General features: G+C 39.7%; 2 protein-coding genes across 3 annotated transcripts in view; both read left to right on the forward strand.

Moving 5' to 3' along the window:
- The window catches only part of EOGT (EGF domain specific O-linked N-acetylglucosamine transferase), a 116,534-nt gene extending 106,507 nt beyond the window's left edge, over positions 1-10,027 (forward strand). For both annotated transcript variants that reach the window (XM_067002917.1, XM_067002918.1), the window contains exons 25-26: positions 4,126-4,209; positions 8,251-10,027. The gene's annotated coding sequence lies outside the window, so the exon portion shown is untranslated. The remainder of the gene's footprint in view (positions 1-4,125; positions 4,210-8,250) is intronic.
- Positions 1-10,027, forward strand: part of LOC106035502 (chemokine-like protein TAFA-4) — a 60,861-nt gene extending 50,834 nt beyond the window's left edge. The window contains exons 5-6 of the mRNA XM_013180372.3: positions 4,126-4,250; positions 8,251-10,027. Coding sequence (XP_013035826.3) covers positions 4,126-4,250; positions 8,251-8,262 — 137 coding nt within the window. The 3' untranslated portion in view covers positions 8,263-10,027. The remainder of the gene's footprint in view (positions 1-4,125; positions 4,251-8,250) is intronic.
- Positions 10,028-26,687: the final 16,660 nt, after the last annotated feature.

Here is a 26,687-nt window from a genome sequence, read left to right on the forward strand (position 1 = left end):
GTATTGCAAATTTGTATGGACAGCTTAATCCAATGCGGTAGGAAAGACATCTATATTTGTCCTGACTACAGACAACATGAATTTGTTTGTTAAAGTAGAATACAAAGAAATTATTAAATAAAAGTAAGTAAAATTATTGGCCCATAGTATGTGAAATATTGAAATTGCTAATGCTGAGGCAGGTCAGTGTCACTGTTCTGCTTTTGGTAAGAAATAGAATGGTGAAGTATTTTCTAGTTCGTTAATTAGAGAACCCACTAATCAAGATCTACTGGGGTTAAGCTTTTCATTTTTATGTTTAAATTCTGAACATGTGTAATTTACAGTCCTAACAAGCTGACTAATAGATTTCTGGTCAGTTGTTGAAATTTAAAATGTATTTTAGAATACTTGGGACATTCTAGATGAGCACTAGTATTGGGCCAATTTTGAGAATGTAGGCAGTGTGGACTAGATACTTAGAGACAACTGAGGTTGATCTCAGTCCTTTGCAAAAAACTGAGAAGCTGATACAGTATCTAAATAACAAGGAATTCCTGGAGAATAGATAACAAGAGTTTGTGGTTTTCTTGAAAACAGATTTGCCAGACGCAAGTGATTTTATTTCTTGAGGCGTTTTCAAGACTAATACAGAAGTCCAGACCTTCCAAGTAAGCTTGGAAAATAATGTATAGCTTATTCAGCTAAAGATTTGGTTCCTAAATACTTTTGAGGGTTTAAGTCTTACTTTTTGTAAGCCATTTAACTTTGAACTGTATGACATATTATCGCATACGTGCACTGCTCAGCATCAGTTACCTAGCATACCTCAAAAACGTTCATCTCCACAGAGTCAGCAGTAGGAAGTGGTAGTCAAATGGCACATACATACTGAGATTTCACGGTGCTTAGCTCTACATCTGCCCCTCTGAAACATTTTCAGCAGTGACCTGAAAGCAAGTATAGAACCTATAGAACCTATCCTGACAAAAAATGTATGGATTTCATCTGATGGGGCAAAGGAACAACTAATGACAAGCCCAAGGTAGTCACATGGCATGGTTCTGCAAGGAGGAAGTTGAACCTCTTTGAAAGAACTCTGTGTTAATAAAGACAAATGCATTGTGTTGAGAAACTGAAGAAGTTCAATCAGCTCAGCTTATCAGGCAGAAGATTGAAAAGTTACTTGATTGCAACACGTTCAATACCTTCACAGGGAGAAAATGATGATTGCTAACAGGTCCTGTAATACAGAAGAAGAAAGCACAACAGAAGAGGTTCAAAAAGGAAGAAAAGCAAGGCTGTTTCATGCTGAGATTGTTTAATGTCATAAAAAAATGTCAGTGGGAGAAGTTTCTTTCTTCACCTGCATCAAAAATGGCTTGGAAGACACTGTGTAGCCAACCACAGCTAGGGGCACAACACAGTGAATTGCACGAGGCAAGACAAGATGATGTATTGGCACCTTTTGGCCTTAATCTCTATGAATCTACTGTTTCCATGGAGCCACATCATCTAGGGAACGATGTCAGCAGAAGATATATTTCTCGTAGGGTAACCACCAGCAATCGACTGGCAAATGTCAAACTGAAGCAGTCTCCTTTCTCTTCATGAGGGTGGTTGTATATGAGTATGACATAACTGCTCTCGTTTCTTAGAAAAGTCATCTGCTGAAACCTCTCCAAGACTGCCTCAATCTGAAAAGAAGAGGAAACCTTTACATTCTTCAGAGAGTCACACAGTTACAAGCACAACAATCGTTAAGGAACTCTTGCTCTGAAGATGAGTGTAAGGGTCTGATGGAGATTTTTAATAGACTAATCCCAGGAGTGTGCTTGACACAGCTACAGCCATTTAGGACACACAGGTGCAGAGTGGACATTAGAACTACAAAGAAATTGGACATAAAGTGGATGCAAGAATCAGTGCTTTGCTACAGCAGAATGAGAAATTTGCTGAAAGTTAATAGAATGAGATCTGTATTAAGTATTTCAAAGTGTTGCCATTAATCTGAAGAGAGATTTTGGCACGGAATAGAAATCAGTCAACAGAACAGTAGCAGTCATTTTCTCTGTAAGTGTCTAAACAAGAGATGAATAGAAGGTGAAATAGGCAGTCTGTTGAAGAGCTTGTGGATCTTGTTTGAGTTAGATTGACTCCACAGTGTTTCCCACTCTCACCTGTGCTTGTTTTAATGAAAGATTGCACTGTTGGAAGTGATGGGCTTGGTTCACTGTCTTATGTACTTCATTTCCACATGGACCTCGTGGACCAGAAAGTTACATGGGCACAGTTGTTCAAGAGTGCTGCGTGAATCCACTTCTGTGCTGCATTTTTGGCCAGTCAACTAGTGCCTTTTTTAATGAGCAGGTATTAGAAGCAGGGATTCTAGGCATCTGAAGGGACAGCTGAATGAGAGAGGTGGCTTTTTAATGTCTGAAGCTGAACTTATGTTTTTAAGGTAGCACTGTAAACATGAAAGAAGGTTCATGTGTCAGAGTGAAGGCAAACTCTTAGCATGTCCCCACATCCAGGCTCACAACAGCACTGTGCGGAGCTGTGTGGTGCAGTAGCCAGGCCTCCCAGGAGGGCTCTGTGGCTTTGAAGCAGAGCTCTGAAGACACAGCCAGCTTACTACCAGGATCTTGTACTGAGGTCTCTGCAGATGCCTGCAGTCTTCTTGAATCTAGCCTTCTAGATTGGTCATATTTATCTGAAATAAATGTGGAATAGAAGTTGGAACAAATGACTAGACTATTTATCTGTAGTGGAAGTGATACATCACCTCTTAGGAAGCACAACCAGGTTTCATCCATTTCATCAACCATCGACCAGCATCAATGCAAATGATCTAAGATCCAAATGATGGGTGACAGGAATCAAGCATTCGTTTTATAATTTTATGAGGTTGAAAAAATCATTTATAATATAAAATCTTTTATAAGCCAAACTGGTGTTTCAGAAATAAATTTTTCATAGTGCTCTTCAGGTAGTCTGAGAGAGAAAGTGCAAAACAAAAGTAATTGAATGAGCATTTCGGCAATATCCTGATGTCAGCTTGCCTGCTTGTCACCCTAATTTGAAGGTAGTAGAAATATGAATCTACCTTGAAATTAAAAGGAAAAAAAGTGCTTTACAAGAAGTAGACTAAATTATTTTTGTTCATCTCTTTTGGATGTAGTGTCTTTTAAAGCATGCAGTTCAATATTTTCTGCACATAGTAGAATAATGCAAACTAAATCAACATTTTCTGCCATATTTTATTTTGAAATCCAATTTAGTTTATGTACGATTATGAACTGATATATTTAAAAATAATTTTCTAGAATTTGATGAATCCTGTGAACAGTGCAAAACTGAGAAATACATGCTGAAGTTTGCAGTAGTGAAGTTTGCAGTAGTTTGTAGGAAAGTATATGTTATCAGCAGTATTAAAAAGTCATGACTATGTTTATAAAAATAACAAACATTGTCTTATTAACAGAAATTGGCTTAAGGCTAGAAAATTAATAAATTTGCACAGTTAGTGTACTACTGAAGTCCTCCTGAAACATATTGCAAAACTGGCAGTGTAACTGCAAGGAGATTTTTAGTTAATTATCTAATACTTTCCAATGGTTTCGATATCCTTATTTGCACTATTTGCTGACAGACCTCACATGCTTACATATCTGTGCAATTCTATTTTCTTACCCAGTGGAGGGAGAAACTGGCATTTCTTCATCCAGCCTCACATATGCATATCCTGGTTAAAAGAGAAGCCTCAGTTTCATACCACCTTACAGCAGATACATAGCTGGAGCATGCAAATGAAGGAAGGAAATCACCTCTGTAGATGGTGGAAGTGGTAAGGCACTTCCAGATGTCAATTCAAAAATGGGAGTCAAAACACTCTGTAGCAGTGCTTGGCTATCTTCACCATTTGCATATGTCATTTACCCTTCCGTGTGTTTGTGATTTCTTTTTAACCATATCTTTAGCTCACTGTCAGTGTGATAAGCCACTAAAACAATAACTGTGGGTTCTACTTTTTGTAATCAAACATTTGAACAGCAACCTGTTGAATTGAACGCACAACCTCCTTACAAAAACCAACAGTTTTAAAAAAGATTGTATTCTGTTTCTCTTTCCCATTTCTTTTTCAAGCTTCTATTGTTCTACAGAAGTGGTGGTGTCATATGAACCCCTGTTTGGATGGAGAGGACTGTAAAGTACTACCAGACTATTCAGGTTGGTCTTGCAGCAGTGGAAATAAAGTCAAAACCACAAAGGCAAGTACAGAGATCACCTATTTAAATATAGGTGGCAGTCTGCTGGTGGCATTTGCTTATTGCATTGCATCTGCAGGTGTGAGTACCAGTGCTGGACTCCTCAATGTTCTGGAAAGTGGTGGTTAATGCAATCATTCCCAGGGAGGAAAATTCTGAGTCAGAATTGCCCCTTCATTCCCAGCCTAATTAAGTTATTGGATGCTGGAGTCAAACCAAAGAAATATTTCAGTTGTGATCAGTGCTAGTGGGATAATCATGTTCCAGGATCAATTCTTCAACTTACAGACCGAGTACATAAATCTGAGGTCTTTACCAGTGTCATCTAAAGTTATAATCCTGTGCTACTGGAAAGTCCTTTTAGCTTTTGAATGACGGCCTTAGGAGTTGTTGAGAATTTGTACTGACATCACTGGAACTATGGACACTGAATACTAGTGGAAATCAGGCTGGTTCAGATAATTTCTAATTACAGGCTGTCATGTAGACAGCCTGTTTTTTAAACAAAGCTTTGCTGTGCCATCCTATTTCTTAATTAATGGCCAGCAGAAAGAAAATATCATGTTCTCTGTCTGCTTAACAATCTAAAATGAGTTCAGTGCATTGAAGTTCAACAAGTCATAGCAAACTGTATTTCTAAATGTATCATAAAACATGAGTCTTCAGCAGGAAATAGCAAGCAAAGACATATGCTTAGCTTTTCCCTTTCCAGCCTCTTCTAGATAGGAATGAATGTTGTTGATTAGGTAACAGTCTGAGTTAATAAGCAAATACTGACACCAAATGTTGTTTAATAATGGCTGTTATAAGGAGTGAAAACTGTACTAATTCTGGATGAAAGAAGGAAAATTAGATGGTTTGAGCAGCTGTGGTGTGATATCAGTGTCCAGAGCCCAGACACACACATTCCATGGTGGCAGGTTTGCCGGAGAAATCTGACTTAAAAAAAAAAAAAAAAAAATAGGGTCTGAAAAACCCTATTCCTGTTTTTAAGATCACAGAATGGTATGGGTTGGAAGGAGTTCCTGCAGGTCATCATGTCCATCCCCCCTGAGCAGACGGAGAAGTCATTGCAAATCATTTACCAAAAGCTGAAGATGTAGTCTATGGTGTGCCTAGGCCCAGCTGTGTGCTCTGTGACTGATACTGCACCCGAAAGCTGAGCCTAGAATCAGTATGGGAAACTGGAATTCAGTTATTGCAAGGTATAGATTACCCTCAGCCTTTGTTTTTTTTTTTTTCACAGTAGCTGACTTCAGCTACTCATATAGAGGTAAGGGGCAGTGTGGTAGCATCACACCGAAGGGTAAGACAGGCAAGTAGGAGTTCTGTGTATTAAATAAGACAACTTAATCTCTGGACATGCCAGAAAAGAGCTGACACTTTGTACCAATAGGACCTTATTGGGAAAGAATTAGCCAGGGTTAAATATCCATGATACCCTTCGGAGATTCTAGAGGGATGAAAGCTAGAAGAAGGAACTTTACATTGGCATTGATGACTGAAGGCCTGAGGCATTAAGTCTTCGTTCATGCGTTTGTCTCTTCTTTCCTATGAACAGTTGCCTTTCACTTCATTGAGGTCAACTGACCACATGAGTCATATAGCCTGTGTTCATGACTCTTGCTCTTAAACAGTGAAAAGAAGCAGCCTGAGCCAGTGGGATTTTACTAATAGAAGGGCAAATTTGGCATGGATCATTTATTTTATTATCCATGACAAAAATTGCAACCAGCAAACTACAGAATATGGTAATGCATTCTGATGAGTTTAGGGATGTCTTTATAAAGCTGGAGTGGGACAAATCATCCTGCCTGCAATTAGACCTGTGCAAATTCATCAACTCCAGTGAGTTTGTGTGGGTCTAACAGAGGGCAGAGTGTAGCAATATGAGTGCAAATGTTATTTCATTAAGCTCGTCCTCTACTTTGCTGGGATGCAGAGTGATGCATTTTGCATTGATTTTTATCACCATAGGAGATTGAGGGGTATTTAATTGAAAGGATGAGCAAACTGGCACTTGTGCTTAGATGTGAATCATTCTACTGTGTTACTGACATGAGGGCTATTCATTTTTTCCTTTACATGTTTTTACTTTCCTTTTGCTGCCTTTTTTTATTTTAGATTTGAGCACGTTAAGGTAGGACTGTATTTTATTGTGCAAGTGCTTAGCAACAGTGTAAGGGAGATCCTGGTTCTGACTGGAGTCTTGGGGTACTGCAACAACAGATTTATAGATATGAATAACAAAGTTAGTGGTTAAACATCTCAGTGAAATGATGAAAGAGAGTCCTGAACTTCAACTAGTGATTGGCTATGCTAGAGAAGGGAACAAGGGCCACCTCCCCACCAGATCAGGTTTCTTAAAGACCACTGGATTCACTCTGTCCAGCTGCAGACATGGTTCCAACCAAACTGAGTTGTTTAGGATTCTCCAAAGTCACATGGAGAGAAATGGGTGATTTCATAGCATGAGTGTGCCCATCTACAAGAGTATTCCCAGCGAGTACTTCTTTCTCTCTTCTTAAAGAAGATCCAGGTGACAAACTTACACGTAGATGTCTACTTGCTAGACAGCAGAAGCTGTGCCACAGAATTTATTCCTGCATGCATATTTCTTCTGTAGATACTTTGTCTGTCTCGTGGGTGGTTTCCTCTGTCTACCAAGGTACAGATGTTGCACAAATATAATGAGTAACGGTAACTGCAAATTCTGAACAGTAGCTTGTGGCACATGCAATATTGGTCTGCAAAGAAAATGGAAAGGAATAGAGAGGATGGAAAAAAAGATTCCCTTGCTAGACAAAAAAGTATTGTATAACTTATTTTTTGATTTAAAAATGAACCAAAGATTTGTTCACACTCAGCTCCATCAGTAAAATATATATTAAATGCATTATTAAAACTCGGCACAAATAGAGTACTGTTGTATCTGATTGTGACCAGTAGTCCAAACCATAAATCAGCCCGTGTGGCTCAGTGCTGGGATACTTAAATAAGAAAGATACAGCAAAACCCTTGTGGACAATTATAGAAAATGTACCCATACATGAAATTCTTCCAATTTAATATTTGGCTTATATCTAAAGCATGAGAGTTGAGATCCATCCCATATTAATTTTTTTTCTGTGTTATGTAGCAAAGATGATCTCATTACCATTTAAATTTCTAATCAATTTTTAAAGCTTACTAAGACCTCGGGATCAGAACTAGCTGGGACAATGAGTTCCACAGGTTAATTATACACTGAAAGAGGAAATGCCAAGTAATCACTTTTAAGACTTCTATCTTTTTATTTTGTGAAAATACGAGAATAATTGAAGTATAAGAAACATGGGAGACTCCTGGTGCTACTCAGTGTTTAGGTGAGTAGTTAGCAGCTGAGTGGGACAGTTAAAATGTGAAAAGTTGAAGAGCTTGTGTTTTACACCAGTTACCTTGGGGAGGGAAATAAAAACTTCTCTGTGCTATGTCTGTTAAGTTTTGTAATGTGTCTAGACACTACAGAGAAGGGCTGACAAAGCTTCCTCCTTGCAGGCTGCCTATTCTCATCCATTTTCAGGATGGGAAGTCTGATGTGACCCCTCCTTAGTGTGTAGCCAAACCGACTGATCTGTAGTTGCCTTCCATAAGATGGACTGCTGGGAATGGGTAGCAATTTGCATGAACGGTTTTTGGGGATGTAAGTCATGCTCTTGTGCTGTAGGCATTGCTGTTGAAAATGACTCTAAGCAAAATAAAGCAGAAGATTTCCATGAGATGTTGTTGGCAATTTAATATTAAATAGCCATTTCTTTATCTGCAAGTCTTCTTTATACGATTGAATGACAGTGTATTTAACATTTGCATATGGAGTCTGTTTCTGTGCAAGTTTAGTAGGTCTGGCTGGGACAAGTTCATTCATGATGTATCCTTTATACAGTTGCTTTGCATCAGCCAAGCATGTTTTATCATCCTTGTTTGATTGATTCTGTGTAGGTAACTGTTTGCTCTTCTTTTATAGGTAACACGGTAGCAAAGAATAAACCTGTGGGTCACTACCAGCACAATGGCATATGCAACTGTGTTGCTTGGCTGTCAGACAGACCCTTTTTTGTGATGATGCTATTGACTTAATTCTTTGAACTTACAAAAAGAGTCAGCGAAAAGAACAATACTTCTCCTTTCAACTGTGGTTGCAGTTCCTGAATCTGGATTTTGCTATACAGAACAATACAAGTTAAATTTTGCAAGAAAACACAAGGAGATTTGGTTCTATCTGAAACGCACCTTGGATTCTTCAGGTTCTGACCTAGCAGCAATTCACAGAAGCATACACCTGGACTTCTGCAGTGCATCAATAATAAGACTTTATGACATTAAGATATGTAAAATTGCTTTAAATGAGTTTAGATCATGAAAGTAATCTAGGTGGTCATAGAAAAAAAAGCTTATGCTACAAACAATAAGGATTTGTGTGAGGTAGTTCTCACGGTACAACAGAAAAATACAAAGCTGATCCCGATGCTGAGTGAGTAAATGTCTTTGTGTATTTTCAGCTGTGATTTAGTAACTATCAAGGTTGTTTGAAGGTGAAAAGATAGCACTTAAAATCAGTAACAATTATTGTGGGGCATACTTTGGTTATATCTGTGCAAGTAAATTTATTTCTTTAGGTAGTTCTAGGTACTTTAACTTTTACATTCATGAGTGATGGCAGGGAAGCATGAAGAAGAGACAAAATTTGAAAATAGACATAGTTCTTCTTAAAATAAATCCATTCTCTAGGGGAATACCAAAGTATACATATTCCTTGCCTCTTTGAATCTAGATATGGAAAAGAATTTAGCCATTAGCTAGAAATATTCATTCAGATGCTTGAAAAAAAGGAGAGCATGCTTGTACTGCATAAGGAGGGCTTACTGGAAGGAGAGTAATTTGTTCAGATTTTCATAGCTTTGGTTATATCCTAATAGGTAACTTACTTAAAATTCATGAACAAAATTCTAGATAAAAGTGAATCTTCACTTTCAATTAGTTCTTGTTTAGAATGATTATAATAATTAAATGTCCAGTTCTTTGCCAGACTGAATTTCCAAGTGATTACATTTTGTGACACATAATTGTTCCTTATTATTGTAGATGCATTTCATACTGTTTCTCTTATTTGCCTGTTACAATTTTTTGCCATCAGTCTTCATAAATAGAACAGTAAGTAGATGCGAAGCTGTAGCCAGGCTGATTCCCATTACATCATTTTGTGACTTAAGATGCATTAAAACCGACTGAGAATGCAATGATGCAGATGGATATCACGCAGATGAACTGCTGCTGACCCAGCTACTGAACTCATTGTTATGCTTTATGTAAATGTGAGTGTAACAATGTAAATCTAATTTTTACATAGCCAGGAAAGAAACCAAAATGAGTGTGTTGTACTAATTTAGATCATCGTGCATAAGCTTTCTGTTTGTGGGAAAGATACCATCAGCAGTGTGGAGCTGCTCAGAGTAATAATTGCTAGCCTTTGATTTGCTGGAGTGAGTGGGAGTATTCAGCCAGGTAATTCCATAGCAGGTAGTAGTGGAAAGATTAGCTCACTTTCAATTATCCATTTGATTACAGCTGGGATCATAGTGGTCATTGTACTTGGTGACAAGTAAACAAGAAATGTTCTGCTCTGTGCATGGACAGCTGAACAGGTATTCTACCTAAAAGACTCTGCTTGCGCTAACGAGCTCTGCATTCCTAATATTTTTTCATTGTTTCAATTTTCTGATTAAACTTTAAAATTACCTTTACTCTTTCTATTATTTCTGTGTATATCTGTTCAAGAGTATCATCAGTGAAGATGTTTTTTTTTTATTTTTTACTGTTTGTACAATGTTGACCCATAACTGGTATTTATTTATCTTGGTAATTTCTGTATAAAAGCATAGTAAAAGGCCATCACTGAGCTGTTCTGATCTATGTGGTCAAACAAGAATTTTAGAGAAAAGTTGTTATTTTTCTTTTTTTGATGATAAATGCAAAGAAAATATGTTATTTGCCGGTGGTCGTACAGGGGATTTGTGGCAGAGTTGAGAACTGAACCAGAACTTGATGCATCTGATTAAATTTTTCTCATGGGGAGCATAAGAAGGAGAACAGTATGTTACACGCCTTGCAATAGCTGCCTGGAAGGGGCACTCAGCTTCACTGAGGAAAGGGAAAGCTAGAACATAAGTTTGATAGCATGGGATTATGAAATACAGCCCAGATGAATGACTTGCCTTCCTAGATCTTTAGCTGATGACAGAGATTTTATATTTCTAAAACAGCTTCATTCCAGAGGATCTTGGGTTGATTTACAGCCTTTTCTGACTCATTGTACAAATGCTGTAATATATGCCTGTCTCTTTTTGGAGAATTGCTGTTTCTTCTAATGCTGTTGTCTGGCATCTGACTTCAGCATTGCCCTTCTGCTGAGCAACAGAAAAATTGAAGGCTTGGCCAGCAGCTGTGTTAGTAGAAGAGATCAGCATCACAGATATCCAGTGTGTTCTCTATGTAAGTGGCTTAATTTATGCATACCTTTTGTTCTGGAATAGCAGCACTTGTAAGCAGCGTGCTGGCAGTCTATCAGAAATCTCAGCTTACTTCCCACTGTTACACTTCTGTGGGGCTAAAACCTGTGGGTCATCGTGTCCAGGCTTTGTTCAGGAGGCACTGCCTCCTGCAATCTGGTTCAGAGACTGATCCTTTCTTTCTTAAAATTGCAGTTTTGCCATACAATTTCTAACAAAAGATTGTTGCAGATGCTAGCTGCTCTGATGAGATGTTATTCTGATATGCAGGCTGAATTGATTTATGTCCTGATTATACCTATATCTCACTTAACTGCGTTCTTTTATCCCCTCATTAGCATGACCCTGATGTGTTTCCCTTCACTCAGCCGACATTTCAATAGATATACAATACCATGACCTCTTCATCTTTTTCTCTAATCTGTGTAGCTCTCTTTGCATCCACTGCAATTTAGGTGAATTTTTTTTTGAACAAGGATTGCCAGAATTACGCACTTTATTTGACATATGCCATTGCCAGTTTTTTAGACTATGATTACCACTTTCACACCACTGCTGCAAATACTTCACTTTCTGTGGCCTGTGTTGCTTTTGCCTTTTACGTAGCTGCATCATGTTAGCAATTCACAGTCAGTGAGGGTTTGACTAATATTCTAGGATTGCTGCTTTTCAGCTCATGCCTTCCTGCTGGTAGTGTATGCCCTTACCAATGCTACCTCAGAGCTGACCTGGAAGTTTGAGCTGCTGAATATCACCCCTTGTTACCCTCTCTTCCACAGGCTGCGGTCACGAGGTGCTGTCTGTCCCCTGTGCTGGGGTTTTCTGTGTGCGTCTTTGCAAGGCCATGGTCCAATGATCCCAGCACTGACAGATGACGACCTCCATCATACCTCATTCGGAACAGAAAGTGACATTGTTCACTCTTCAGTGGGTTCCTTACCACTGTCCTTATCTTCCCCAATTAGATAAGAAAATCTCTGTGGTATTAAAATAAATATATAGATATAAATATATGCTTTAATATATAGATCAAACTAGATTCGTAGCATTTTATTTATCTACAAAATAAATTATCTTAATGGAAATCCTTGCAAGGTTTCTCTTGCGTCCTGCAGGTCTGTTAAATCCATGATAGATTTTATTCCACTTTCCACTAAGTCTGTTATCTTCAAGGATTTCTGTTTGAATTTGTACCTGAAAAGAGTGAATAAAATTTTTACGTTTGCTGTAAATTTTCTCAAAGGGTTAGTTCATAACACACCTACAACAATAGGAAATGTCTTTGAAGAATAACAATTTGCTTGCAGACTGAGCAGACCCTGAGGTAAGAGAACAGTTAAGGCTTCTGTCACAGCAATAGACACTTCTATATCTATTGAAATATAGGTGATCCTGTAAGAAACTTTTAACTATTTAGGGTAAATAAATGCCTTTAAACTGTTGTAATATCTTTTTAAGGACTGCTTTCACAGCACAGTATCCCCAAGCACTGCATTGTAGCAATAATTCTGGGCATATTCAGAATGGATCTGCTCAGCTTGGGATTTGGAATATGCTGGTTATGTTGAGCTTCTGAGTTCATGAGGATGGGTGTTTGACAGTTATGGCTTCAGAAATCTTCACTGTTTGGAAATGAGCTGTGAAGATGGGGAGTGTATACTGATTTCCACATCAGTGACCTTAATTCAGCAACTAGAACACCTTTGCAAAAACAGCATTTTCAATATAATGATAAAAGGTGTTTTTTTTTTTTTCCCCAAATTGTGAATTTGCCTTGATGAGTAGGCAGTGCATCTTCCCTTGGTTTTCTATGTGTCTTTTGCTTGTTACATTAAATGTTTACTATAGAGAGAGAAGAAGGAGAAGATGACGAAAAGCTTAGGCAGTGTTTTCAGATTGTACTTTAAGGTTTGGGGCATATCTCAGCTACCTCTGAGCTACCTCATATCTCTACTACTATATTAGTTGCTTGGATGAAAATTCACACAAGTTAGAATAACAGCCTGTACTAACCTTCCAAAGACTTTTTGCATTTTATAAAGCATTATGGCTTAATTATTGTTATGAGGACAAAGTCACCCACAAGGAGATATTAATATCACTGTTAGAATACTTCATGGAGCATTCTACCCTGTTCTCTGTGTGTGTAACATTCCTGTTAATGCTAACAGAAATTACATGCGCTCAGAAGAAGAGCATCTTTGGTAACATAGATAAAAAGGTAGGTCATTATGATCATTTACACAAAATAATAGTTGATGAAATTTTGCCAGAGAAATCACTACAGGCTACGCTGAAGCTGGAGGCTCAAGTCTCTGAAATGTTACTGTTGCATTTTAGAAGCCAGGGATGAGTCCTGGAAGGGAATGTGGCCAGCTTTCTTGGCTTCACTCTTGCCCATACCATACAATGAAGAAAGAGAATTGTGTGTACAGTGCTTGCATTCCTTTCTGTGCCTGAAGTTCAGAGAGTCATAGATCTCATCTAGCCAATGTAAGTTTTTCATTTTGGAGGGTTTGTATAGGCATGGTCAGATCACAAGTGATTAAGTAGTGCATCTTGACAAGGCACTGGTCTTAAGATGAAATGCAGATACTATGCATAGCTGTAGTCTACGAAGTAAAGTAAGGAAGCTTTAACTACTATGAAGGTTGTAGCTGGGAGGCAGTAACTTTTAAAGATGCATTAACTCTTTCATTTGTAGTTATCTGCTTCAGCCCTAAATTGAACTGCGTCTACCCAAGTAGTGGTATGGACATCAGATGATCTAGCACTAGCAATGACTTCTTCATTTAGGGTATTAAATGATTTTATCTTTGAAAGTGCAATTTTATGGAACCGACTCTTTCCACGAAGATCCTGGTATTTAGTACTTGAAGGCTTCTCAGCAAAGGAATAGAAACGCTAATATTTTATACTCTCACTGAAGTTATGTTTCACTTCGTAACAATGTATACTGACATGAGGTTGCACAGATTAGTAATGGTAATTACACAAGAACTTGTAGACTGTAGGAATCTACTATCCCTTTTGCTCTTTAATGTATGCATTGGGAGAAGGTTTGCTAATCCCACTCACATAGCTCTTGGCTATACAGTCCTTATTTTTGTTCTCTCGGTGATTCAAGGTTGTGGGTGGATGCACTTTCTTCGCTTTTTTAATTTTTACTTTCATTTTTTAAAATTTGAACCATCAGGGATGTTTTTCATGTAAATGCCTTCCAGCCAGGAAACTTTTTTCTCGGTCTTTTGAGTAGAGGAAAGTTTGGCTCAGGCATGAAAAGAAAGTGAAGAGAGGCAAGCTTTATCCTATCACACAAATGACCTCTGCGTGGAGCCAGAAGAGTAACAAGGTAACATTGGTAAGATAACTTCACCTCAGGATACTTAATACTATTTATATAGAGGGTTATTAGTTAATAGGCTTTTCGAGGATAGTTGACCTGTAGCCTTCATATTCCTGAGACTGAAGAGAGCAATAATAATTGGAAAAATAATTTTCCTGCACTTTAAAGGAGCATTTAAAATATCATCCATCAGCTACTATGAGAAAGAGATGAGGAATATTGCAACAGTGGAAAAGTAGCCTAAAAGATGATAAATAATTAGGTACAGAATATATTTGTCTGGTATATAGTAGTATGCAGATCCACACAAACTAATGTGTTGAATGATTTTCCAGTTTCAGAAACATGGTATTTTTTTTTTCTTACTATGTTTTCTAATGAATAAGCCCATTGCTTGAAATTCAGCAGAAAAAGTGATTTGCAAGCAAAACCGTCAGCTATTTGCTTACCCTTTAAATTAATTGGCTCACAAAGTAATCTACCACAGTGGTAAAATCAATGTAAAATGCATTATTCTAAGTCCCTGCAAAATAAAATAGGTCCTTTGTAAAATAACACTAGCATTCACAGGACCAAACTCTGTCCTCACTGGGTTTCATATGAAGCTTCTTGAGTCGATGAGTTCACACAGGTCCAGATGAATGCACAATGGTGTTCTCTAGTCTCTCTTTTAAGCTGTGGCCACAGACAAGGGGAAGCATTAACAGATCTATGAGGACTTGTTAATCCATGAGGATTTTGCAGGATTTGCAGGAAGAGTAGGGGAATGGTGCTGCTACTTTCAATGCCTCACATGCGGTCTTTGGAAAATAATGGTAAAGCTTTTCATTCTACTTGGGACCATTTCGCAGCCTATGGATTTGGCCCATAGGGAGCATAAGTATCTCAGAGACGTTAGCAGTGAGCTGATGGCTTGCTGGTGATAGTTAACACATTTGTCAAAGACTTTGCAAGTTATAACGTGGCTGTGCTGAGTGCCTAAATATGTGTTTCAGGTCCTGCAAAAAAGAGGCCATGAGGATACTTGCACCCTTAGCAGACCAGATTGGTGGGGTGTGTGTGAAGGAAATGTTTTTTTTTTTTTTTCTTTTTTTTTTTTCTCCCCCTGCATGGTGTTTTGCCCCTAAACATTTTTCTCTGTACATCTGCTACAAATTCTTTCTAATCTTCTGACAGTAGGAAAATACGAACCATCACAAAGGGGGTGTGAATTCTTACAGCAAGGGCTAAAAGAACATTTTTTGTCACTTAAAGTAAAGCAGACAAGGTAGTGTATCCCGCAGGACACTAATGAGCCACCTGATAACACCAAGTGCACACCTGACCTCTTGACACATGAAACGAAGATGACAGATGTACTGTCAAAATACAAATCTATCAACTTCATCATGTAAATCTACCCACAGATGCTTTACAGTAGAGACCTGATGGGAAACAAACATTTTAACTTACAGAGTAACCTTGTAAACAGGAACTTTTTACAAAAGACTTGGGTTAATAATTTATGAATTGTAACAGTGCATGAGAAAAGGATGCTTAGCATTGATTTTTGGCATTGAATGGCAAGAAAGTCAATCCCCCAGTTTCCACAATAATGATACTCTTGCTGTTCTAGTGTTAGGGTGTATTGATATTCATAATATTTGCATAAAATCCTGTCTCTCATCTTTCATATTATTAATTCTGTGCCTTCCACTTCCTTCTCAAATGTGTTGTGTTGCTCCCTTAAACACATAGACTTCTATTCTGCAAGTAGGAAACATCTCGGAATCACTTCAAGACACTGATTTTTGCTCTTTAATTAGGGTAGTAAAGAGTTTGGTACTTAGAGAAGGAATTAATTTTTTTTTTCTTGTTTAGAACTAATTTATTGTGACCTCTCCAAATGATAGCATTTACCCTGTGTGAACACAGTTAATTTTCGAAGATGTGACAAGCATAGTTTTTAATTAGTTGGGGTAATCAAGTTAAAAATGGAACTTTCTTTTGTGAAGCATATGGATATTTGCATTCTTTTTTTTTTTTTTAAAAAAAAAGGGGGTTTTAATTGTTATTGTTTTTATTTTATTTTTCCCATGATTGAAAATTAAGCCTAGCAATGAAGCAGTTCTGGAGTGTTGGAGTTGATGCATAAGGAAATATTTTTGAGCTGTTTATAGTATTTTTCAGGCCTCTGCTCACAGAACTGTATTTGTCATACAATATGCTTATCTCCGATGAATGTCTCAATATTTTAGCTTTCATTTTAGAAAGGTTCTATCCAAAAACATTTGCAGAGAAACCCTCAAAATGTGGGTTGGCTATAGCTGTGATTGTCATTGTTGTGTCTTTGCTCCCTCTTACCCTCACCTCTTTCTCCATTTACTCACCCACCAGGTTATCTTCCTTACCACGACGGTCTTCCACGAAGGCCATAAGAGCAGTTCAACACCCTGGGATCCTTTCTTGACAAGCAATGATGAGGAACAGAGCAGGGGGCAAGTAACTGGCTGCTGAGGCAGAACTCTTGCATGAGTTTCGTGCAGGTGTTGTGGGCCCCAGTGCACCACGGCAAGGTCAGCATGCTAACTGGTTACTCCCCCTTTCCCAAGGTTTTGGCTCCAAGCTTCGTCCTACTGCTCCATCCACTGAGAACATCTCACGTTGGAAAGGCAGGGGCTTGAAGAACAGAAGTGTTTATCCATTCAAGCATCCCACTGGAGTTCTGTAGTCATGGCGTGTAAAAGAAGTGGGGATCTAAAGCCCCCATAAGCACCTTTGAAGAGATTTTAGTTAATAGTTCTGATGAGGCTATTTCAGTCTGTCAAACCAAATCAGGCCTTGCTCCTCTTTTAGAGAGATGTACATTTGCAGACCTATGGTTTAATGGGCTGATAGCAATTTTAGAGATGCTATAGTCTGTTGAATTGCTGCAGCTGCATTGATGGGATAGACCCTATGGGCCTGTTACAAGCCATTAATGTCCACTGTGTCAAGAATATTTCAACACAGTTATGTTCCTGGGTCATTGATCTGGTGATCCATAGGTATTTAGAATTACATTCTGTCAGACAAACTCTGAAATTGAATCAGGGATATTATCTGGATTATTATCTCCAAGGATTGCTTTGGAGATTCCAGATTTTTATTTTATTTTTTAATGAAGAAATAACAGTACCGTATCTGCCAAAGATGTTCTCCCTGCTTGATGAGTAGCCTCTGAAATGATCAACAAAATTATTTCTTTTCTTAACTTTTCTACTGTAGCATAGTACATTCTAGGGGTATGATCCACTATATCCTGAAATGTAGGAAAAATCAATGTTTGATGAATAACACAGTAAATCCTTTTTATTTTTCTCACTCAAGTCCATGGATGTTCTGATCTGTACAATGAGGAAATTGCTTATTAAACTTTACTTTTATTCTAAACAGCACCTGAAGAACATTGCCCTCCAGAAGCCCTCTGTTGCAGTTGCACAAGCAATGTTCTAATTTCAAACATAAGGGCTTATGAACCGAAGGAATATTTTCCATTTCTTTCTCCTTACAGTTTTGGAAAGCCCTTTCCCCAAAGAGCTAATTTATAGCAAACCACCCTCCTCAGCACCAACAAAACTCTCCTTCCCAAATCTTAACCCGCTACGTGTAATTTCTATCTTGCTAGCTCTCAGTTGATTTTTGGGGAGTGGCCAAGGAGGAGAGTGGGAGAAGGTCGCCTGGCGGAGAGAAACGCTGGATTTGGTCCTGCAGTTAATCAGAGTCCTGCGATGGGGGCTGAATGTGAGATCCAGTTGCACACTCTGTTATGTACGGAGAATGACAAAATGGTTGAGTAAGTGCAGACAGTCTTTTAAATACAGTGGATATCTTAACATGCACATTTATCACACAGAACTTCTGCATGAATGATGGAGCCGATAGGGTTTCAATCAATGTTTGAAAGCAATTACATCTCTCTCTGCCTTATTGCTTATGACAGCGAGGGCTAAGAAGCCTCGTCTGTTTCCATTCTGTCCCCGAGGCACAGATCCCAGGGAGAAGCCAGACCGCGGTGCTTGCCTTGTGCAGGTTTCCTGTAGCCTGGCTGTCTGCATCTCTCGTCCTGCCACGTGGTGAGTAGGTAATGTAAGATGTGAGAAGCTTTGCCAACTCGTCTATCAAATATTGGCTGTGTGCTGCTACCGTGAGGCATTATGGAATAAGCAGAGGAAGATTTGTCTGGGTGGTAAAAGTTAAGTCTATACCCAGTCTACCCACAATATAGATCCAAATTCTCCTCATTTCTGTCTTCTTTCCCTTCCCTTTCTTATATCCAAACTGTACTATATGAAGACACATTCAAAAGTCAAAGGAGAGAGATTTGTTACAGCCTCCTGCACTGCTGTTGCATGGACAGAATTGGATGAGAGCCTTTTAGAATTAGATGAGAGCCTTTGCTATTTCCTTTCAAAATAGCATCTTCTGTTATTCAAGAACATTTATGGTGTGCAGCAGGGGAAGCTCTTTGTAACAGAATTTGGTTCTTGCAGGCAGGTGCTGCAGCATTGTTTCCCATAAAGTGTGGGCTTGAGGTTTGCCAAATGCTCCACAGCTGCAACCAGATGCCATATTGACACAAGACAGCGGTCCTGAGAGCGTGTGGGAAGCTGTTAGCTCGCTGATGTTGCTCTCATTTATCTGTAACTGTAGACACCATACCAAGTCACCGTGGAAATCCATAAAAGGATTTCCTTTTATGAGGCTGGAAAGGCTTTTAGATCCCGATGCTGCAGCGTGCGTGGCACAGCATGACTTGCATTATCACTTCTGCTGTTTGTCCTGTGATAGTCCCTGCTGGGACTGATCTGGGTCTGTGGTAAACGCATGATGAAGGCAGAGAGATTGGCACATAGTGGTGAGACCACTGTCCGAAGGGAGGCAGAGGTGGAGGTTTTCCAGCAGCACAGTGATCTGCCACTGGCTCTCATCAGTCTCCAGCACCAGCGTAGCCAGTTGGATGCTGCAAAGGAGTAAGGCATATCCCACACTTACTAGTACTTTGCTCTTTTGTGTGCCAGGGAAGTACTGAATGCACAACCCTGTGCTGCGGTCAGGTTGCAGTAAGGAAGAAGACAGACAATGCCAGATGAGAAGGTGTGACTCTAAATGCTCCTTATTGCCTTCATCTCTTCTCCTCTAAATTGGCTTGGTCCTTAGTGGTAGATTGAAATTGTGTGAACTGAAGGCAAAATGTAATTTTGTTTAACGTATTATAAGCAGCCTAACCATTTTTTTTAACCTATCATAAGCAATGCATTTCATTTCTTAACTAAATTAAATGATAAATTTGCAGAGATTTTATTTTGAGAAATTCTACCAAAAATCTGAAACTCATTTATTTAGCTTGATGGGCCAACATAAGCTTTTCTTACTTTTGTTGCTTCTTCAACCCAAGGAGAGTGTCTTCTATGGCCCTGCAGATGTCTCTGCAAATCTTAATAAATCCTCAAACTTCATTTAATGTCTTATGTATATTAGTCACATGTGAATTTAATCACCATTATGAGAGCCTACCATGGGTCATGGTTGCAAAAAACATTTCCCTTGGAAATAATTAACCTCAGCTGCAGTATAATGTGTTAACAGAATTGCTTTAAAGCAGGATAGCAGCCCTATTAACACTTGTCATTGCGCTGTGTATTTTCAGTATGTCTTTCTCTTCTATTGTGTACCATTAGAATGGAAATGGCTTGGATGCAGTAAATAGTCTGGTACACACTGGCAGCTGCGAGCAATGAACTGACAAGTGATTTATTCAAAAGGAGACATCCAGCACTCCAAAGACACTTGCTTCCCAGACGCGCTTGGACTGACACAGGGTACGGCTCTGTAGCCCTTTGCTCAGAGTACCCAGGTGAAGTGGTCTGTTCAACTGCTCTGTGCTGGCTGCTGCTTGATGTAGGAGCTGCTGAATTGAGCTGTATAGCTGCACGTGCCAATTGAGCTCTATGACAAGCTTTTCTTCATTAAAATGACCTCAAAAACAGAAGAGGAAACAGAATCATGAGCAGGAGGCTTCTCAAGCCTCTAGGAGAGCGTGCAGGTGTTTTTTGTCTCTGGATCCAGTGATGCTGGATCAGCCCATGCGATGTGGGGCTGCTTCGGGAGGTGGGAGCGCGGCTGCCCTTCCCACACCTCCACCAGTGGTCAGAGGCACGTGCTGGTGGGCAGCGGGCTGAATTGCTTCTCACGGAGAGAGCGACTGACCCCGTCCCACATCCCGTGAGAGATGTAAGCACTGATGAGCAGCCTGAGTGGTGTCAGCAAAGGGGAGAATTTGAAAATCATTTGGCTGTTTGATGGCTATACCCAGAAACAGTGCTTATCACAGAGTGTTTATTTTCTACAGCTTCAGCAATCTTCCTTCATAAAAGGAAGACTCTGTTCATTATATTAAATTTGCAGCAATTGCAGGAAATATGTGACTATAGTATATTTTTTTTGCATTGCTTTGCTTTTGCAATTAACTTGTTGGCATAAAAGTCATTATCCAATGACATCTGGGAACAACAAGAAATGTTGTCTGGGACAAAGGAATCCTGCCCATCTTGAGGTAAACACTTCTCTACTTCTGTGCAAACAACCTGATCACTTTTTTGGCAACTGAAATCAGCTGGCATCATCGCCGTGCTGCAGGTTCCGTCCCAACGCCAAAGGTTGATAAGTTATAAATGCTTGAGTCAGACATGACCTAATGCAGGCCTCCTGGAGCTTGGAAAAGGCTCGCAATATTTCAGCCACAGCAGGTGCATTCTGTAATCCTTTATTAAAAACTCCTGCCACACACACCCCCAACACGTGAAGGGGTCTTATGCAGATTAAATCTGACATGATATGAAGTCGCTACAACCTTTTTCTTGCTCCTAATTAAAGGAAAAAAAGCAAAAAAAAAAAAAAAAAAAAAGGATGAAGTACTTCTGAACAGAAACGTGAGGCAGGTGGGCAGAAATGATTGTGCTGTGTTTGGCAATCGCTAGGCCTGAAGTTCACAGGATGGGGAAGGTGCTTGACCTACTGTTCTTCCTGCGTGTGTGTTTAAATTAAATCGTAGGCTTTCTGTGAAAGGTAGCTGACATTGTTTAATTAAAAGCCTCTCTTCTGTTCTACCTGGACTTCTAATTCCAGTGCAGTGTGTGGGCACACGGTGCTTTGTCTTCTCAGGGTATAATTAGACTTAGTAATGCAGCTGTCCTGTTTACAGTGTAAATCCCCCTAATGATAAATGGAGTAGACTTATGGAGAAACCCTGATGGTACTTCAGACAGGGAGAGTGGATGATCTTTGCAAATAGCTGGTGGGTAGAAAGTAAATCATTATCTGCTAATAAGCCTCTGATTGCTGGGTGTTTTTTACCATGGAAGATTAGAAGACTTGACTTTGCTTTGTATTAGTCCTGGCTGCAGAGCTGGAGCACGAACAGGGAGCAAGCGGTTTGTTGTCGGGCAAGATCTTGACCTTGCGTCTCAGGAACCTCTTCGAGAGCTCGTCTCATGTTAGAAGCTTTTCAGTGGTGCTGGTGCTAAAAAGATTCAGAAGTGGCTGGTCACAAGAAATACAGGGGAGCAGGTTTTTAGCTATCTGCGTTATGAAAGCAGCCAGCATTCTGAATGAGATGTGAGGCCCTGCGTTAAGTGCTCCCTCACCAAAAAACAGGAGACCTCTGTGTCCCGAGAAGCCCCCAGCATCAGGAGATGGGCTGGGTGAAGGGTGGGAGTGAGGGCACGCTATTGCCCTCACTCGCAGGTGTGGATCTTGTTCCTGAGGAGAGCAGAGCAGACTGACTGCAGTCACTGACTTCTGCTGGGGGGCCACAGAGGGGAGGTCACTTCAGCTGTCAGATTTCAGATACCAAAGACTTCTCAGCGGGGAAGAGATGAGGAACATATGGTGCGGTGGGAGGAGGTGACAGTGGTACTGAAGAGCAAGGAATTATAATAAGAAGCAAACTTTTGGTAGGGTGCTGACTTAGGAAATGTTGTGGCAGAGGTCAGGAACTGGTGAAGATCTTGGTTGTGTGCACAGAGGAGAAATCAAAGCATGTAAGGATGGGAACTGTGAATAGGGATGAGTCTTGGGAAAGAAATTTGGGTGGTGAAATTAGCTTCCATCACTCACGTATTTCTCATGGCATATGTCAGCCTGGAAGCCACTGAACTGCTGATGTGAATTATAAGAGCAGTTTGAAAGCTGGATGATCTATGTCCATGTGTTGTTCCCCAGAGGAATTAAAACTGGAGACCTCTGCCGATGGCTCTCCAGCTCTGATTTTGATTCAGGAGGGGACAGAACCTATTTGTCTGGCATGCATGATGATGAACGCAGTCCTGGAAGGAGGAACCAGCCCCTGGAGGAGCTGTGCCACCTACCCTTCCTTTCCCCATCGTGCCTGGGGTGGCTCCCTGGGCCCACAGGAGCTGTTCCAGCAGAAGTAAATGAGGAGGAAGCAACTGATGCAGTCCTTCAATGGGACTGAGTCCCATTTCTCCTTACCCCATGCTGCTTCAGCATCAAGAGCTTCTGGATGTCTGAAGATCTGCAAAGGAATTGTTCCAAATGGGTTATGGTTTCTTGTAGAGTTTGGGTGTCTGGTATGGCTGGAAGGGGACTTTTTTCCTAATTTATGGAAATTCAGCATTCGAAAATATTGTTGTCCCAAATTAAGGCAGAAAATTAAAACTGCAACAATTTGAATTGTGATTACTGCAGTTTGGCTTCTGCCTAAAATTTAACAGAAGTATCTGCTGATCATTTTAAATTTCAGAGAAAGCAAGCAGTTCTACATAAAAAGCAGTCTGTTTCAAGTAAAAAATGTGTATTAAAAATAGTGGTTTAAACAGATTGCATTTTTTTTCTAAGTAACTGATTTTTAAACCTTCCTTTATCTACAAAATGTTTTGATTTAGGTGAATTGGCATTTACTGATGTTTCCTCAAAAAAAAAAAAATCCAAACCTGCTGTTCTCATGATCTGACTAACGGCAGCAGTTTTCAGTGGCTTTTTGCCAATATGTTGTTTTTGTGCATAATTATATTGGAATTATATTAAAAGGAAAAGTTTTTTTCCATAATGAGAATAACCTCTAGACAGATGAAAATGAATATAGAGTTGTAAATGAAATGCTCTGCAAAAGGTGCAAGTTGCACTGCAAGTAAATCCATGCTCTGCTTTCAGGTCTGGGATGGTAATAAATTGAACACAGAGCATTACACAGACAGTGTCAGATATAAAATATATTAATCTTGTCAGAGAGTGTACTAACTCTCCCAGATTTATGATCAGGGGCACTTAAGTGCTGTTCTTCTCATTAATCTTGATTTACAAAACAGTAGCCTTCAGAACAAGGGGTCAGGAAAGAGAAGAGAATCGTAGATGTGTCACTTGGATAACTCACCTTCCCCAGCTACCCTGTACCTTTCAATGACATCCTTCCATCTTTAATTACTGAAAGGTCTTTAATCTTGTCTGTGTAGGGGCAGAATATGATGAATGTGAGGGGTTGCCTGTGCCACTCTGAGTGTGTTTTTAACAACGTATGCCATAGACATTGGTGGGGACAGCAAGATAATCCCTTTTACCAGTAGCTGGGCTCAATGCTGAGAAAGATCAGCAGTCTGGGAAGGGGAATGAAATAGGAGGAGAATGGTTGAAGCCAGTCACTTTCCAGTGAAAGCAGCCTTGTGGAAAAAATGCAGTTCCCGAAGCTTGACACACAAATGGCATATGAGATCATGTCCATCTGTAAAGGACTGTCCCTTTGTAATTCTTAAAAATGTGGGGAGCTGGAAAATCAAATTTCTTTCAATGCAAATAAACCTCATACTTCCACTGGTCAGTACTAGAGACAAATTAGTCTTCTGCACACCATTGTGCTAGGTAGGATAATGTTACCCTGGACACTTGTCGAGGTGGTTGAACTGGAGAAGGAGCACATAAAATGCTTCCCAAATTTACTTGTAATTCTTAAAGGGAGCGAACAAAAAATTCATGAGGAAGCTGCACAGCCTCCAGATGTGAGAAGCTAGGTGTATGCCAAAAGAAAATGTCTTTTTAACCTCCTCTCTGTTACAGTGTGTGATCAAAAGAAACCATCAAGGATGGATTGAAGCACAGACTTAAATTTGGCTCTGTACATTCTTCCTGCTCTTGCTTTTCCTTAATTTCTGTAAGGGTATTTAAGGGCTGGAGCATTTGTACTTTGAGGGCAGGATCAGCTGAGGTGTTAAATTTCTAATGGACTTCACAGAGCCTCTTCCAGTTCTCCACAAAGGATGTAGAAGCTTGTGACAGTTTATCAGCAACAGGTGAGAAAATTGGGAAAAGTTCGGCAATATAACAGTTATCTGAGTTGTATGTTTAAATTAAGAAGTAAATCCACCTCAAAGAAATTATGCCTGAAGTGTACCAGAATTTGGATTTGCCTCGTCTCCACTAGAAAAATATTCCATAGCAATTGATAAAAAGGGCCTGTTTTCTTCACAGCTTTCCTAGGTGCTTTGTTCTGAGCTTTAAGATCTCTCAAAGGAGCACTGTTGCCATGGGGGTTCATGGATGAAAATTCAGTCTTTGATGTAGTTGGGTCTTGAGACACTAATTGCTTTGAAAAATAGGACCAGGGCCTTGAGTAGGCATCAGATGCTGTCTGGGAGCTATGTGGAAGACTTGAACACAAACCAGATATGCTGCTGGCTACGTGAGCCATAGAAAAAGCAGTTGTTCCCCATTCCCAACCAGCTGGATCTGGTGTACAGCTCCCAAACTGAACTTCAAAATGTGTTGAGTTGTTATAATCCAGCCCAGAGGTGACAAATTCATGGACTACTGATGCCACCTAAAGCAGCCAGACTTCTCAAGGTGTCAGACGCAAGGCATAGATAGCTCTGACAAATGTGGGCAGTGTGCTTTTCCACAGAGCGGAAGACGATGCTTCCACGAGTTCTTTAAAAAAAAATCCTTCTTCTCAACCTGCGTTTTGGTTGTGCTTGGATTCGTTCACTTCAGCCTTGCTTGGATTCAGTTCAAGCCATCTGCTCCTCTCCAAGAGCTAATTTCCTGGAGGTGTTCTGGCGTGCTTTTAGTGTCAGTGGTTGTATCCATGGAGAACAAGGACTCTGTCATTGCAGACTGTTGGCAGCCCAGCCCGTAGCACCTCTACGTCTCTCCTAATCATCTTGTATAATTAATGGAGAGAAGAAAGGATTATGTGGATGTCTATGGGCGGTTCAAAGAAGGGAGAGCCTTCTGTGTGTCTCCACTCTTAGGTCTGCTGAACACCAGTGGTAGCAACTACTTTGAGGAGCAGGGAGGTGGTAAGACATGCAGGAATGTTCAAGGTCAAGGATGAATATTTGAAAAGCTTTAAGAAGCTATTTATTGTTGGAAGAAGTACTTTGAAGTACTGGAGTCTGAATTAAGACTTTTTGTGGAGAAGAAGCAAAGGTTAAAAGGGATATATTTCCAAGAGTGAAAAAAAAATAATTGAATCATGTCTCAGTGATGCAATCAAGACTAAATACATCAAAACTGAAATCCTGGCTAGTCTGACTGGTTTTATTGGCATCTGATCTTGTAGTTAGCTGCTAGAACATTACACTCTTTTTTTTCTCCTTCCCTTTTGTTTAATGGTGCTGCAGAATGAGCAACTGGCTTCAGAACTGATTCAACATATGGTGTAGTTGGAAGAAATATTTTCTGTGGATTTAGAAGGTGTAGGACAATGGTTTTCCAGAAACTTTATCCTGCTGGTTTCCAGTTCCTGAGCCCTGGAGGGTCTCACTTATCTGCTGTATTTTGCTCTGTATTGGGAGATTTGCATTTGTTCTTTAGCCGTGTGCAACTGTTTTAATCAACTGAAGTATACTTCAAAGAGCTGGATGTTTTTGAAAGATGTCAGAGCCAAATGTCCAAAGACCTTTGTTCCACTGATGTGACTGAGGCCAGAGCTGTGGTTTGAAAGGAGATGGCCATCTGTGGTTGGGAAAAAAAATTATTCAGTGAAGCACCATCCCACAGTAAACTAGTGAGCATTGGTAGTAACTGCGAACACACCATCCGTGGTACTTATCTCTACCAGTGCTTCCTGTGTGTGCATGAGCGATGCTCATGGTGAGAAGTAACAGCAGATGTAACAAGTTACAAATTTACTTTTTTTTTTAAATATGTAAAGCATAAATTAGCACATATAATAGAAAGCTGAAAAGCTGATTTTTATCCCTGAGAGCCTCAGCTCAGAATGTTTCTTTGTTTTGTCAGATTGGAAAGGCTTCAAATTGTTTTATTTATTATTTCTCCCCATAGGATACTTTTCAACTTGGTGTGCGTTTCGCATTGTATAGTTTGGAATCTTCTCAGACTGGAAAGAGCAGACAAAAGGATGCCAATTTGTTTAGACAGTGTCTTTTATATCTTCCACACAGCCTTAATGAAAACAACAACAAACAAAACAACAAAACCCACTGGCAACACCAAAAAAAAAAACCAAAATAACCAAAAAAAACCCACAACCCAAATAATAGTAATTGTTAATTTGGT

This window comes from Anser cygnoides, chromosome 10 (assembly GCF_040182565.1).
Source record: "Anser cygnoides isolate HZ-2024a breed goose chromosome 10, Taihu_goose_T2T_genome, whole genome shotgun sequence".
In the NCBI taxonomy this organism is placed as follows: Eukaryota; Metazoa; Chordata; class Aves; order Anseriformes; family Anatidae; genus Anser; species Anser cygnoides.